Source organism: Hippocampus bargibanti, linkage group LG05, assembly GCF_051943395.1.
Source record: "Hippocampus bargibanti isolate YZ-2025 linkage group LG05, ASM5194339v1, whole genome shotgun sequence".
Classification (NCBI taxonomy): Eukaryota; Metazoa; Chordata; class Actinopteri; order Syngnathiformes; family Syngnathidae; genus Hippocampus; species Hippocampus bargibanti.
The window spans coordinates 25,863,971-25,877,604 of NC_142738.1; the positions used below are offsets into that span (position 1 = coordinate 25,863,971).

The 13,634-nt window shown below is 39.6% G+C and overlaps 1 protein-coding gene across 6 annotated transcripts; it reads left to right on the top strand.

Moving 5' to 3' along the window:
• Positions 1-16: 16 nt before the first annotated feature.
• Positions 17-12,223, top strand: phaf1 (phagosome assembly factor 1). Of its 6 annotated transcripts, XM_088997476.1 has the most exons (17): positions 22-1,024; positions 1,333-1,415; positions 2,164-2,247; positions 2,378-2,421; positions 4,260-4,339; positions 4,449-4,543; positions 4,928-4,992; positions 5,080-5,192; positions 5,422-5,555; positions 5,687-5,794; positions 7,189-7,271; positions 7,398-7,441; positions 7,516-7,565; positions 8,175-8,233; positions 8,385-8,457; positions 9,810-9,912; positions 10,091-12,223. In XM_088997476.1, exons 1-16 carry the CDS (start codon positions 961-963, stop codon positions 9,906-9,908), a joined length of 1,278 nt encoding a protein of 425 aa, XP_088853602.1. In that variant the 5' UTR covers positions 22-960; the 3' UTR covers positions 9,909-9,912; positions 10,091-12,223. The 6 variants fall into 6 exon arrangements, 5 of the variants coding, with proteins under 5 accessions (XP_088853603.1, XP_088853602.1, XP_088853601.1 ...); XM_088997477.1 differs by having other exon boundaries at positions 20-1,024; positions 7,519-7,565; positions 9,810-12,222; XM_088997475.1 differs by having other exon boundaries at positions 25-1,024; positions 9,810-12,222.
• Positions 12,224-13,634: the final 1,411 nt, after the last annotated feature.

A 13,634-nucleotide genomic window follows, 5' to 3' on the forward strand; every position in this document is an offset into this window, starting at 1 on the left:
ACTCGATTTACTATGACGTCATTTCGTCCCACCCAGAACATGCGCCAAATACAGGAAGTTGAACAATCAGCTGATTATGCTGCTTCTTGTTGATTCCCGAAGTTGCCGTTGTTCTGCGACGCATTCACCTCGACAACGGAATACGGCGGACGGCTAAAAGCTCACAAACACGCGACGAACGGGGGGACGTGAAGAATTTGAATAAGCATTCTCGCTGCACGAGATCTCGCTCTCCAAAAACTGGGACCTCGGTGGTGGTAGTGGTGGATGGCAGAAAGAAAGACGGCCAAAATGACTGACAGCACTTAACCCGCTTTGTGTATTTATGCCATGGCTGCGTGATCAGCATTTTTTATCGCGTCGATGATAAACACAAGACATTTCCTTCATATACGTTGTTTTTGTTCCAAATTGTATTGTCATTCCCACGCAATGGGCGCAGCTAGCTGAGTCGGCTAATGTTAGCGAACATCGCGCAACGCAGTTTGGTTCTCCTGCTCGATGTTTTCGTAACTGGCCGATAGTGACCCATGATTCCAGACTTATTTCAGCAATACTTTAACTGAGCTGACCTTGTGCATGTCAGTTTTGGCGTCAGGTTACGTAATTTGTTTGTAAAAGTCGAAAGCATCTAACTTTGTAGCCTGTAACTTGCAATACTTAAAATTTGCTCTTATTATTTTATACAGATCATTTCAGCTTTACGTGACCCGCACACTTGTAATGTTTGTTTCATATGTGCTGCATGAAAATTGTCACAAATTCTTGGAAAGTTTCACGCTGGTTTTCGCGCGTGTATTACGCTGGTTTTCGCGCGTGTATTTGGCGGCTTGTTTATGCTGGGAGTTATGAATTGAAGGAACTAATTCAGCGTTCGGGGTCAAGACAGGCAAAAACACGTGAGGGTCCCTCAAAGGGTCCCCTTGTGTCCTAACGTCAGCCGCCCCTTACGACTTGCCAATGCTGGATCTGGAAGTGGTGCCTGAGCGATCACTTGGAAATGAACAATGGGAATTTGCCTTAGGTAAATGTTGATATGAAAATAGCAGAATGTGCTAATTTGTGGTTTGGTTTTAATGCTGGGATATGCTGTTTATCTTTTTGATTTAGAATGCATTTTGACATTTAGTGGACAGTACTTCAGATGTTTACCACACCACAATGATAGTGACTAACGTTACCGTGAAAGACAGTTAATAGCTTCTTACATTAATGGAAATTTTGGGTTCTATCTGTTGCTGCCTTCTGAAGTCTTTAAGTTAAGTGAGAATCAAGCCTGTTACCTTCAAGTTACTCGATGCCTCATCTTTTTGTTATTGTTGTTTTTTCCAGGCATGCCATTGGCCCAGGCTGTCTCTATTCTCCAGAAACACTGCCGCATAATCAAAAATGTACAAGTGCTTTACAGTGAACAGGTGAGTTGACCAAAATGTCCTGTGTTTCACTCATTAACAGCAAATGTCCATCCATCCATTTTCAACAACCCTCAGTTTGAACAGTGTTTCGTGGCTTAAAATAATGAGATCTTCTTTTTACGGCCATGCCAATATGGAAGCTTTTGAAGCTTATTCAGTTTCCACTTTACTGGTTTCCATTTGTTTGTTGAGTACTCATAGCCCAGAAGTGTTTGAAATCACTTTTTTACTTCAATGTGATCATTGGTCAATCTTTTTTTTTTTTTCAAATTTCTACAAATGTAAAATAGCATGCATGAGAATGGTAGACCTCATGTCAAAAACTTCAGAAAGCCAAAGAAACTTAGAATAATTATTTAGCGACTCACCATTAGAATAAAACCTTACAAGGCATGCGGCAGCTCCCCTCTTTTTTTTCCAAAAATATGTTTCCCCTTATTTTAGTTTAGTTGAATAACAAGAGTATTTCTTCTGAAATGGTTGCACTGAAAGACATCTGTCCATTGTCTTTGAATTGTCAAAGACCTCTTACGATCGCAACATTCTGGGATTGAAGAATATTTCATGGGGGGGGGGGATGATTATAGAGTAATTATCTTTTTGTCTGATGAAAAATGATTTGTGGTGCTCATAAATGTTGTTAAAAGCCAGACTCCGGTAATTGCCTTCCGCATCATATGCATGTTGGATGTCTCCACAGCCCGCCCATTGTAATATAAAATAATGAGTTTGTTTATCTCCTTAACAGACACCACTCAGCCATGACCTCATACTGAATTTGACTCAGGATGGTATTAAACTGCTGTTTGATGCCACAAATCAGAGACTTAAGGTGAAAGCCGTACAGACAAAGTTGTTTCTAAAGAGATGCTCTCACAGCAATGCGATACTAATCACCTCTGCAACATTTTTTGTTGGTGTGTTGTGAAGTGCCAACTATTGATTGGTCTGTTTGTTAACAGGTGATTGAAGTGTATGACCTAAGCAAAGTGAAATTGAAATACTGGTAAGTGTGTGCCATCCATTGAAACAGCATCCCTGTACATGAAATGCAATGCAAATATGTGCAATATGGATTCTATAGACATAAAATAGCCAGCATTTCTTTGTATGAGCACTGCATACAACATACTGCCACACAGTTTGGGTGCTATGCGTTACTCACTACATGATCAATTACAAGAGGCAGGCTCTACTTCAGCTAGCCTGTATCAAAAGAATGTCTTCCCAAAGGAAGCAATGGGAAAATTAAAAAATATATGTTCCAGGGCCAAACTGTTGTGATAGTAAAAACGTTACTGCGACGGCTCATCAGGAAAGTAAGTCAAAATGGTGGCAGGGCTGAGAAAGAGATTCTCAGTAATGCGCATGTAATGGCTGCAGGTCATCTGGTATATAGATTTTGTACCCAACACACACTTTTTTGTTGTTTCAAACAATTCCTGAAATGCTTTATTCAATACTGTACTGTTATTTGGCAAAGGCATTAAAAATTACATTAATACCTCAGTTTACGAACTTAATTAGTTCCCCGAAAGTGTGTGGAAGGCAAAAGGTTCGTCTGCCGAACATTTATTTCCCATAAGAAACCATTAAAAATGAGAATAATCCGTTCCCAGGTCCACATAAAACATAATTTTCTACTAAATAAGCCTTAAAACTACACAAATTATACCTTATTTACCTTATCAAACGAGTCCGCCAGCCACCGCGGCGCTGTGTGGTTTGGTTCGTATGTTCGTATTATATTCTCGCGAATTTAATGTTCATAAGGCGAAAAGTTCGTTAGCTAAAGCGTTCCTAAGCAGAGGTATCACTGTACTTATTTAGCGATCTAACAATATACACAAAATAATAATAATACATTTTATTTCAAGCGCCTTTCAAAACACCCAAGGACACTTTACAATAAAAACAATAAAACAAAGCACATAACAATAAAACCATAAGTAAAATGATACATAATAAAATAGCAGATAGAACTATACATACAAAGACATTGTGTAGACAGTCCTGGAGCTTAGGAGCAATATTTATTGACTGTATTTTTCTTTTTTATTTTACTGAATATGGTCAGTATTTTTATGGTAGAAATACAATAAAGTGTCCTTGAGAGTTTTGAAAGGAGCTTAGAAATTAAATTTATTATTATTATTATTATTAGATTGTGACTTGAAAATATCCTCAATGGTTAGAGATTGGTCTGACTTAGAACATACTGTACAACACTTGAATGACCGAGAAGGCATGCTAGTAGTGCTGCAATGTAAGAGACGTCCCACCGAACGTGGTCCTCTTAGAATACTTCATTTTCTTTTCAGGTGGCATCTTCAATACATTTATATTTTTAATTTCTATAAAATAAAAGAAACTAAAGCAAACTTTTAAAATCAAATTTGGTGTATTGTTTGTAATTATTTTGCAATCTAAAAGTCAGAAGCCCATAACAAAGGGCACCACAACACTGCTTTTTGAGAGAAATGGCATTGTCCCAGATGTGAAGTTAATCACTTTCCACAGTCACCAAACAATTTCGTCACAGATTCTAGGCTCACGATGACAATTGTTACAATTTTCTTTTACAATTATAGCTTTTAATATTGCTTGCATGAACTATTCATTGTTAATTTTATGTTGCGGTGCAGGTGACATTCCGCTTCGAGCCACATAATGCACATCTGCAATCATGTGACCCGTAATGGAGTCAGCTTACCTTTTGATGTGTTCTTAAAGCACTTTGTATACATTCAGTGAAATTAATATGTTGCATTAACTTTTTTTATATCATGTTGTATAGCAGATGGTTGTCCCACTGATTCTACATTCCTGTGTGTGTTTTTTAAGTGGAGTCCATTTCAATTCTCAAGCCATTGCCCCCACAATAGAACAAATAGACCAGTCGTTTGGAGCCACTCACCCTGGAGGTACACTTTGCTTGAATCCATTTAGGCACGATGGAATCATAAAGGTTATAGAAATATAGAAATGGAGCTTTTGTGATTTGTTCTTGCATGTGCTGTACCTGCTTACCAGTTTACAATGCAGCCGAGCAGTTGTTCCACCTCAACTTTCGAGGACTTTCATTCTCCTTCCAACTAGAATCTTGGAATGAGGCTCCAAAATACGAGGTGAGATTGTGGCAATTGTGTGGGTGTGTCGGCTCTTTTTAAGGCTATGTTCAGACTGCTAACTGTGATCCTGAAATTATATTGTTTGTCAAGCCAGATTTTTTTGTACTTGTGTGTGTACTTTTGTATGATTGTTGAGCCGCATTACAACTGTACTGTTTCCAATCAATTCCAAAATGAAGGCGTTTTTCCCTTCAAAGGCACGTTGGCTGAATTGATCAGTTCATCCGCATATTACTGCATTAGTTGTCGTCAAAGACTTGAGTTTGGTTGACGTACTCTTACTGTATGTAGTCATTCAACCACCATGCTTGTGGGTTTCTGTGCGCGGCGTTCCTCCCAATGTTTTTCTTTCGGCACCCTAACTTTGTCATGGCTTTGTAGATTCCACATGGGGCCGTGGTCAAGCTGATGCACATCTACACTGGCAACAACCTCCAAGAAACAAAGTACTTAACAGACACCCAAATCAACTCTCCACCCACTCCATTTTAATGTGTTCTAACATGAAACATGCCCTTTTGTCTTGTACTCAGAGCACCACCGATGCCATTGGCTTGTTTCCTTGGTAACGTCTATGCAGAGTATGTGGATGTGCTGAGAGTGGCTACAGGACCGGTGGGGCTTAAGTTCCACCTATTCACTGCGGGTAACACCTTTCATTGCCTATTCCTACATTGTTCAATAGCTAGATTTTACGATTGCATTTATCTATTTTCATTAGCCTTAGCATTGTCAATCAAACAGACTGAATAATAGTATTAGAATAAAGACTTGAATAGCACATTATACTCTTATTTGCAATCTTAACACAGACAGATGTGCACACAGCACTCATCCGCTCTGTGTTTATTCACTTGGTCCCAACGAATGTGCAGGTTGTGATCCCGGTGTGATGGGCGATGCTAAAGTGAGGTCCTTTGAACGAAACGTCTATTTTGGACACTCCTGCCAGGAGGTTCTAAGTGCTCTCGGATCACCGCATAAAGTATTCTACAAGTCTGAGGACAAGGTGTCAAAACTCCTTTTTCTTCTCTACTAAATCTGTCTTGGATCCTGTGGAAATGAAACATTTATAACTGCAGTGAGGATGTTCTGCATTTCTGAGTCAATCTTCTCTACACGTGTTCTGCCTTATTTTAGATGAAGATCCACTCTCCATCACCTCACAAACAAGTTCCTTCCAAATGTAACGACTACTTCTTTAACTACTTCACCCTCGGCGTGGTGCGTAAGGACACACCCAAAGAAGTTTGTGTGTTTGAAAATTATTTTTCAGATTTTTAAGTAAAATACAACTTAAATTGATGCTGTGTTTTAAATGCGCTTTTAGAATTGAGCGAAGAAAATGTGCCACTTGGTCAGTCATGACTGGTTAATGTTGTAGGTGATTGGATTGTATGTACCTTTTATTCGTCTCGCAGTGAAAAAAATTACATTTCACAACAGCAAAGTTATGAAAGGAAAGAAATAAGTAGAAAAACAAAATACAGTGAGACCTCAACTTACGAACTTAATTGGTTCCCAGACAGAGTGTGTAAGGGGAAAAGTGTATCTCAAAAAAAAAAAATTCCCATAGGAAACCATTAAAATGGGAATAATCTGTTCCCGGGTTTCCATAAAATATACTTTTCAACTAAAAGCCTAAAAATACACACAACATACCTTATTCTATGTATAATAAATGTGCTATTGTATTGTAATGAAAGAAATACACTGCATTGTATAATAAAGTCACTTTATTTACATTTGTGATGGTCATTTATGGCTTGATGGAATGGCGTTGGAGGTCGAAGGTCAAAGGGAATTGCTGTTTGGAAAGAGAGGCGCATTACATGAGGTCTGTAATTAAATAAATAAACTGTGCTGTAAAATAAAGTTTTATTTACCTTTTTGATGGTCTTTGATGGCTTATGGAAGGAGAGTCACCTTCCATAAGGACTGTTGGTAACTTAACCTCTGGTGCTGTTCGGTCGTGTGCTTCCGCCGAAGATCACTCCGCCAGCCGTGGTGGGTGTGTATTATGAAAATAGTGCTTATTATAAGGTTTAATTTTCATAAATTTGACGTTTGTAAGACGAAAAGTTTGTAAGATAAGGTGTTTGTAAGTTGAGGTCTCACTGTACAAGGAGCTGCTGGAAAGGCAGACACTCTCGCTTCCAACTCATTCATGAAAAGAGAGCCTTTTTTCTTCCGTTACACTCGTCGCCACCTTGGACTGACCACCACTAAGTAGCATTGGGAGAGTCTCGAGAATCCATTGCTATGGGAACATTGCAATTCTCCCGAAATCTTTCAGCTTTTAAAATTCCACTTCCTCAGTTTGATCCCCTGTCAGACACCCACTTTCATCCAACAAAGGAGTGCGCATACGTGCATGTCACATGCATGCACCCGATGCCAATCGCAAGTGTGGCTTAATTTAGTGAAAAAGAAATGAACAATCGCCTCTGTTCAACACCTGCAATAATTTACATTGTGCAAAAGAGGATGCGCATGACCTGTATATGTTAAAAGATTATGTTGAAAGAACATTGTCTATTTTCTATAGCTTTGAGTGCACAAAGCATTGATTGTGTCCAAATGACGGACACCCTTAATTTGGATTTATTTATTTGTGGGTTTTTTTTATTATTAATTTGCAGGATATCCTTTTTGATTCAACAACTCATCTGCTGAAGAAGTTCGTCCTCCATACCAACTACCCGGGACATTATAACTTCAATATGTAAATAACTTGATGCCTTTTGTTTTCATTCGACACCTGTGGAATTTGTGGAGATTGAATATTATTTGCAAATGTTTTTTTTTGTATCTTACATCTGTTATTCTGTTCTCTCATTTTGCACTGCAGATATCATCGGTGTGACTTTAAGATTTCACTTGTCATAAAAAAAGGTGAGGCCCCGGATCCTCTAACGTTTTTATGTTATTACCCTTACTCACAACTCTTGTTTCTTTTGTTGTCCTAGAAGGAGCTGACTCTCAGACAGATGACTGCGTATTGACCAGTTACAGCAAGGTTAGTCAGTTCCTGAACTTCTAAATTGCTGTCAGGAAAGTGTTTGAAAGGAGAAAGTCGTCTTTGAGATGAACAATCGAATTGGGCCTCCATTCAATATCAATACAGACTTGGGTATTATCTGTTTTTTTTTTTATAGTAGCTGTACAAAATCTCAATTTCGTAGCAAAGGAACGTTTATATACAGCTCCAAAAGTTTCCCAAATCGTTTTTTAAGATCCTTTCCTGTTTTCGTTTCATGTTTTTTTTCAATATACAGATTATTATGATTTCACAGGTACATACAGTCAATGAAAAAAGCATACAGCTCACTTCTATATCTATTAATACGCTGAAATAATTCCATTTTAAAATAACAAAAACTCGTCGAGTAATACAAATCATGTAAGGACTAGTAATATATTGGGTACACAACTGTGTAACCATTGTTATAATAAATAAATAAAATGCAAACAAAGAAAGAAAAGAGGAGGAAAAGTTTTGTTGTGGTTTTCTATGACCTCATACCTTCGTTATTTCCACTTTTTGACATGCACATATGCTTGTAAACTTAACACAAGGTAAGCAAGCGTTGGGTTTTTTTCCCATCATTTTCTTTTTCATTGCCAGTGGGATCAAATTCAGGAACTGCTGGGCCACCCAATGGAAAAACCTGTTGTGCTTCATAGGTAATAAAATATGTGATTTTTACTATATTTCTCCACTTGAAATTGTACCCCAGAGGCACCTAAAATGGATACATTTACACAATCAACAATTTTATAACAAGCGGCTCGTTATTGTAACATCACCATAACAAGGAAAAAATCTCCTTGACAGGTCCTCATCTGCCAACAATACCAACCCCTTTGGCTCCACGTTTTGCTTTGGATTGCAGAGGATGATCTTTGAGGTCAGTTTATAGGTATTTACAGTATGAGTGATTGTAGAATCCCCTCCAAAAAGAATTGGAAGGGCAAGGGAAGTTCCTTGGTTGTTGTGTCCTACTGGAGACTTTGGGTTTCAGATCAAGAACTGCAGCTTTTATTTTGCGGATGTGCTGGAGCCTATCCCAGCTGTCTTTGGTCAGTAGGCGGGGGACACCCTGTTCTGATTGCCATTCAATCGCAGGGCACGACAGACAAACAACCATTTGTTCTTACCGGTGTCATAGTTTGATACACATTTCCGACAGGAAGGTGGATTTGTTTCCAGTGGAGGTTGGATTCATGCCAGACTGCTTTTTTATCACTGATTCTGTTCATTAGCGTTACGGATACAATTGGACAAAAAGTCATTGAGAAGGTCCAGTTTGGTGCTCATCATCAGCTTTTGGTGGAGTGGTTGAAGAATGAGCACAGCTGAAAGGTGATGTTTTCTATTTACTTGTCGACCTACATTACAACCTTTGCCTATGGTCCCGAGTTGTGGGTCGTGACTGAAATTACGCTATCGCTGATACAAGTTGACGAAATGAGTTTCTTCTGCTAGTATGCTGTGGGCTTTTCATTCGAGATAAGTTAGAAGCTCAGTCATCTGAGAGGTTTCTCAGAAGGGAGCCAGATGAGCTATAGGTTCGAAGCTCAGTCATTTGAGAGGTGTCTCAGAAGGAAGCCAGATGAGCTGCCTTGCACTTTTGAATTGATAGAGCTCTGAAGGCTATACAGTGATACTTACTTAGCTTACGAACTTCCTAGAAAGTGTGTGTAAGGCAAAAATTTCGTCTGCGAAACATTTATTTCCCATAAGAAACCATTAAAAATGAGAATAATCCGTTCCCAGGTCCCCATAAAACAAAATCATACTGGATCATATTGTTCAATTTGTCGTGACTATATCGGAAAAAGGATGCCGAGCCTTGAACTGCCAGGCCTGAGACCATAAGGAAGACCTAAGAGGAGGTTTATGGATGTTGTCAAAGAGGACATGAAGGCAGCTGGTGTCAGAGAAGAGGATGCACAAAACTGGGTTAGATGGAGGACAGTGATTCGCTGTGGCAACCCCTGAAGGGAGAAGCCAAAAGGAAAATAAAGACGATAGTGCAATTTATATCAAATATCATTTGCTGTTTTGTCTAATTGGCACAAGCAACGACGTATGTCTCCCATCCGTGGCAGTGTGAAAGTTTTGGCCCCAATGAATCAAGTCAGATAAACGCAAGTTTTTACAGAGTGTTTGAAAAGGATTCATGGGACGGTTTTGCAAATTCCTCCAATTGACCAGAGAACAAGTTGAGTCATCATGTGTGTTTGGTCTTCACTCAAGGTGATGCAGAATAACCACATCGCATCTGTGACGCTCTACAGTACTCCACCGACCATCGGTCAAGCCCAACCTGAGGCGGGAAGCAGCATCTCCTACTGAACAAGTAACCAAACAACTGCAAATATCTCATTTTGTCTTGTTCTTGCCATGGTTCAAGTTGAATTTAAGTCAGCCACAAACACAACATGGCCATTCTTGCATCAAATTCAGAAACGGCAATGAGTTTTTCTGTTGCCTAGCAAGAATAGCACTCAAGACATAAAGTGGTTTTTTTCCCCCAGATGGAGGATCATGTAGATGCTGTCATGAAAACTGCATTTAGGCGGAACTGATAGAAAGGTAGTACATGAAGTGAAATTCAGCCGAGAGCTGCTCTGAAGCTGGACTTGTGGAAATCACCTCTAAGAAAATCTCCGGTCACAATTAAACACAAAATACAAACGTGGGCTTGATTCTCTGACTCATCATGACAAAAAAACCACAACCAGTCAGCAGCTGCCGCCGGAATACGCCAAGCTACCCAGAAAGAGCCACCAGATGCTGCGTAGGACTGATACATGGAAAGGCAGCAAAGTCGACCGTTCCAAAATTTCATGGACAATAAGGGAACCAAGTATTCAATGGACAGAGCCACATGTGACGTTTTGAAGCGGAAGTATTCAAACATGGCATTTTCCCTCGTCACTCCCATCTATCTATGAGTGAGCCTGCTGAATCATCTCCTATCCAAACTGAAGTAAAAGCCAGTTTACTTTGTTCCAAAGAGAGGTATCAGCGTTCAACTCTCGTCGACGTGCACGCAAGCGCCGCATGAACGTGACATATGGCTTCGGATAAGAGCAAAGCACAAATTATCCAACTCTTTTTATTTGTTTGTTCCTTTTTTTCTTAAAGGCCTGCATGTTAGAAGCATTGAACAATGGCCCCAATCCCATTTTCTGTGGCCTACCTCAATCATCATCCTGTCACTATTTGCGTGTTGTTATTTAAATAGTACAGTAACACTTGTAAATTCACCTCTGTTCTTAATTTCTGGGTATGTTAGGAGTAAGCGAGTTTACAAAGGAATGTTTATTTTTTATTTTATTATTATTTATTTTTTTGGGAGAGTTATTAATGAAATGACCCATCTTAGACAATAGAATCCCCAGTGGTGTGTTGTGCGACGTCTGCTTCCTCCTGTTTGTTTTGCTGCCAAATGCAAACGCCAAAGACATTTCAAGGTCATTTAGTTTTGATTTGCTGACCTCGCTGTGCACTTTTCATCCTGTGTCATGGTGTTGGGCAACAGGTGGGTTGTTATATGTTGCGCTCACTTCTTGCGCACGACAAGTTATTCGAACTTTTTTTTCTTTACAGTTTAAAGGACAACCGACGTCTCCGGACAAGTTGTGTCCATAATTTGTAAAATGGCTTCAATATATTCAGGAAGTCTTGTTTTTGAGTTGGTGACGAGTCCGTACATGACGTCACTTTAGGAACGCCCCTGACCGAAAAAAAGATGCATTGTAGCGGTCCTTCCATCACGTCAATGTATTTTGCTGTACTTGTTTGGTCTGGGGACCTCGTGTTGCACCCAAAAGCTGCCAGAAGAGGGTGTCCAAGCTCCATATAAGGAATTTATCAGCCTGTGGAAACGGAGGGGGCCACAAGAGGTCGCCATTTTGTGCCTCTTTTTCGTTGAGACATTTCCCCTCAATGTTGCCTCATAATGGCACGGAATAAATTTGTTAATCGATTGCAAACATGTATGCTTTCCTCTTCGTAATCATATTCTTAACTGGATGTGTAACAAGAAAGCATATTATCCGAATCTGAAGCCATTGTTTTTATTCTCCAGCAATGGGGACGGGATTTTCTGAAAATGCCCAATTCGCAGCTCAATTTTTTGCAGATTTTGGACACTTTAAGTCATTTTTATTGGTATTTTGCATTTGAATAGATATATTATACTGAGTGTTTTGGGTATTTTAGATGCTGTAAAACGTTTTTCTGATGTCAGTTAACAAACAAAAAAGTGACGTCGGTTGTCCTTTAAGTTCCACCCATGTAAAAATGTGCTTTTTTTTCCTCCACGAGTAAACCGATTTATTCCATGAGTAGAATAACAACACATTTTTGACTACTGCGTGCCATTTCTGGCCTATTCGTATGACATTAATATGGATAGATTTGCCAACTTTGTCCTCATGAGTAGGACAACCTTTCCAGAAGAAAAGCTGGATTCATTCAATATTCCACGACTGAGGGCAAAGCATAGCACTGTGGTACATTTACCTCAAATATGGATATTAAGGATAGATGAAAAGGTTTCTTCAGCCGTCATTTGTACTTCTTTGAAGGTGTCGGACGTTTCGCTTCTTATCCAAGATGCTTCTTCAGCAAACTAAAGTCTTACTGGTAGTATAGGCCGTATATATATATCCCTACTGTCCAGACATGGTGGTGCCGGAATCTGCTATGATATGTCCCTGTTCTCAGGTTGGGGGGAGCAGAGGACTACTCCCTGTGGCTCCACTGATTGTTCCTATTGTCCTGACGAACAACTGGCCTGATTGCCCTATTTGCTCTGGTATCACCTCATCAGCATGACTAATCCTATGTTGCCTAAGCAGGCTGTTGTACGAACGATCCAAATTGAACCTCCCACCAACATATTCGTTTAGTGAAGGATTTAGCTGTTTTATGAAAATCGCTTCTTTTACCCCCCTTTCAAACTATCTATGTTCTTTCGCTAAGATTTTAACCTCATTGTCGTCAAATGAGTGGTTGCTAGCTTTTAGGTGCATATGTACTGCCGATTGAGGCCCACTAATATTATTCCTGCGATGTTGATAGTCTTTTTTTGAGAATTTGTTTAGTCTCCCCAATGTATTGCTCTTTACAATTTTCTTACAATGTATTGAATACACTACATTACTTTGTTTTTTATTTGGCAGCCTATCTTTTGGATGCACTAATTTTTGCCTTAAAGTGTTTATCGGTTTGAAATAAGTAGAAATTTTGTGTTGCTAAAGGACTCTTTGTAGTTTTTCAGAAACTCCTGCTATGTAAGGTACTGCTACTCCTCTCCTGTTTGTATCTTCAGAAATTTTGGGTTTCATTCCCTATTCTTTGACATTTGTTAAAAGTCCACAAGGGTACCCACAGTTTGTGAGTGCTCTCCTGATATGTTTTGACTCCCCTTCTCTACCTTTGACGCTTGTTGGTATTAGTTTAGCCCTTCGTACAACAGCCTGCTTAGGCAACATAGGATTAGTCATGCTGATGAGGTGATACCAGGGCAAATAGGGCAATCAGGCCAGTCTTTAGTCAGGACAATAGCAACAATCAGTGGAGCCGCAGGGAGTAGTCCTCTGCTCCCCCCAACCTGAGAGCAGGGACCTATCATAGCAGAGTCCGGCACCGCCATGTCTGGTAAGTAGGGATATATATATATCGCCGAAACTACCAGTAAGACTTGAGTTTGTTGTTTCTTGGATAAGAAGCGAAACGTCCGACACCTTCAAAGAAGTACAGATGACGGCTGAAGAAACCTTTTCATCGATGGACCACTCCTGCACGACTGAGAGCTTACGCAGACGGATAGTAAGGATATTGCGTAAAAGGCATTGGAAAAGCATCCCACTAACGACAAATCTCGTTCCAATGACATTGGGACCTTGTGTCAAAGACAATTCAAGCAGAATGCAGTCCATTTCAAATCATATCCTAACAATATTTCATTGAATACACCACAAAGGCCAGAACTTTAAGGCTGCAAAAGCGCAGATAGCTGGCAAAAAAACCTGAATAAGTCGAGTATTGCTGTTTGGATCATCTCAC

Excerpts from the sequence above, each read along its gene's own strand:
- phaf1 (XM_088997476.1), top strand. The coding sequence starts at position 961 with ATGCTGGATCTGGAAGTGGTGCCTGAGCGATCACTTGGAAATGAACAA. Across the intron at positions 1,025-1,332 it reads ACAATGGGAATTTGCCTTAG|GCATGCCATTGGCCCAGGCT; the intron begins GTAAATGTTGAT and ends TGTTTTTTCCAG. Across the intron at positions 7,566-8,174 it reads TATTGACCAGTTACAGCAAG|TGGGATCAAATTCAGGAACT; the intron begins GTTAGTCAGTTC and ends TTTCATTGCCAG.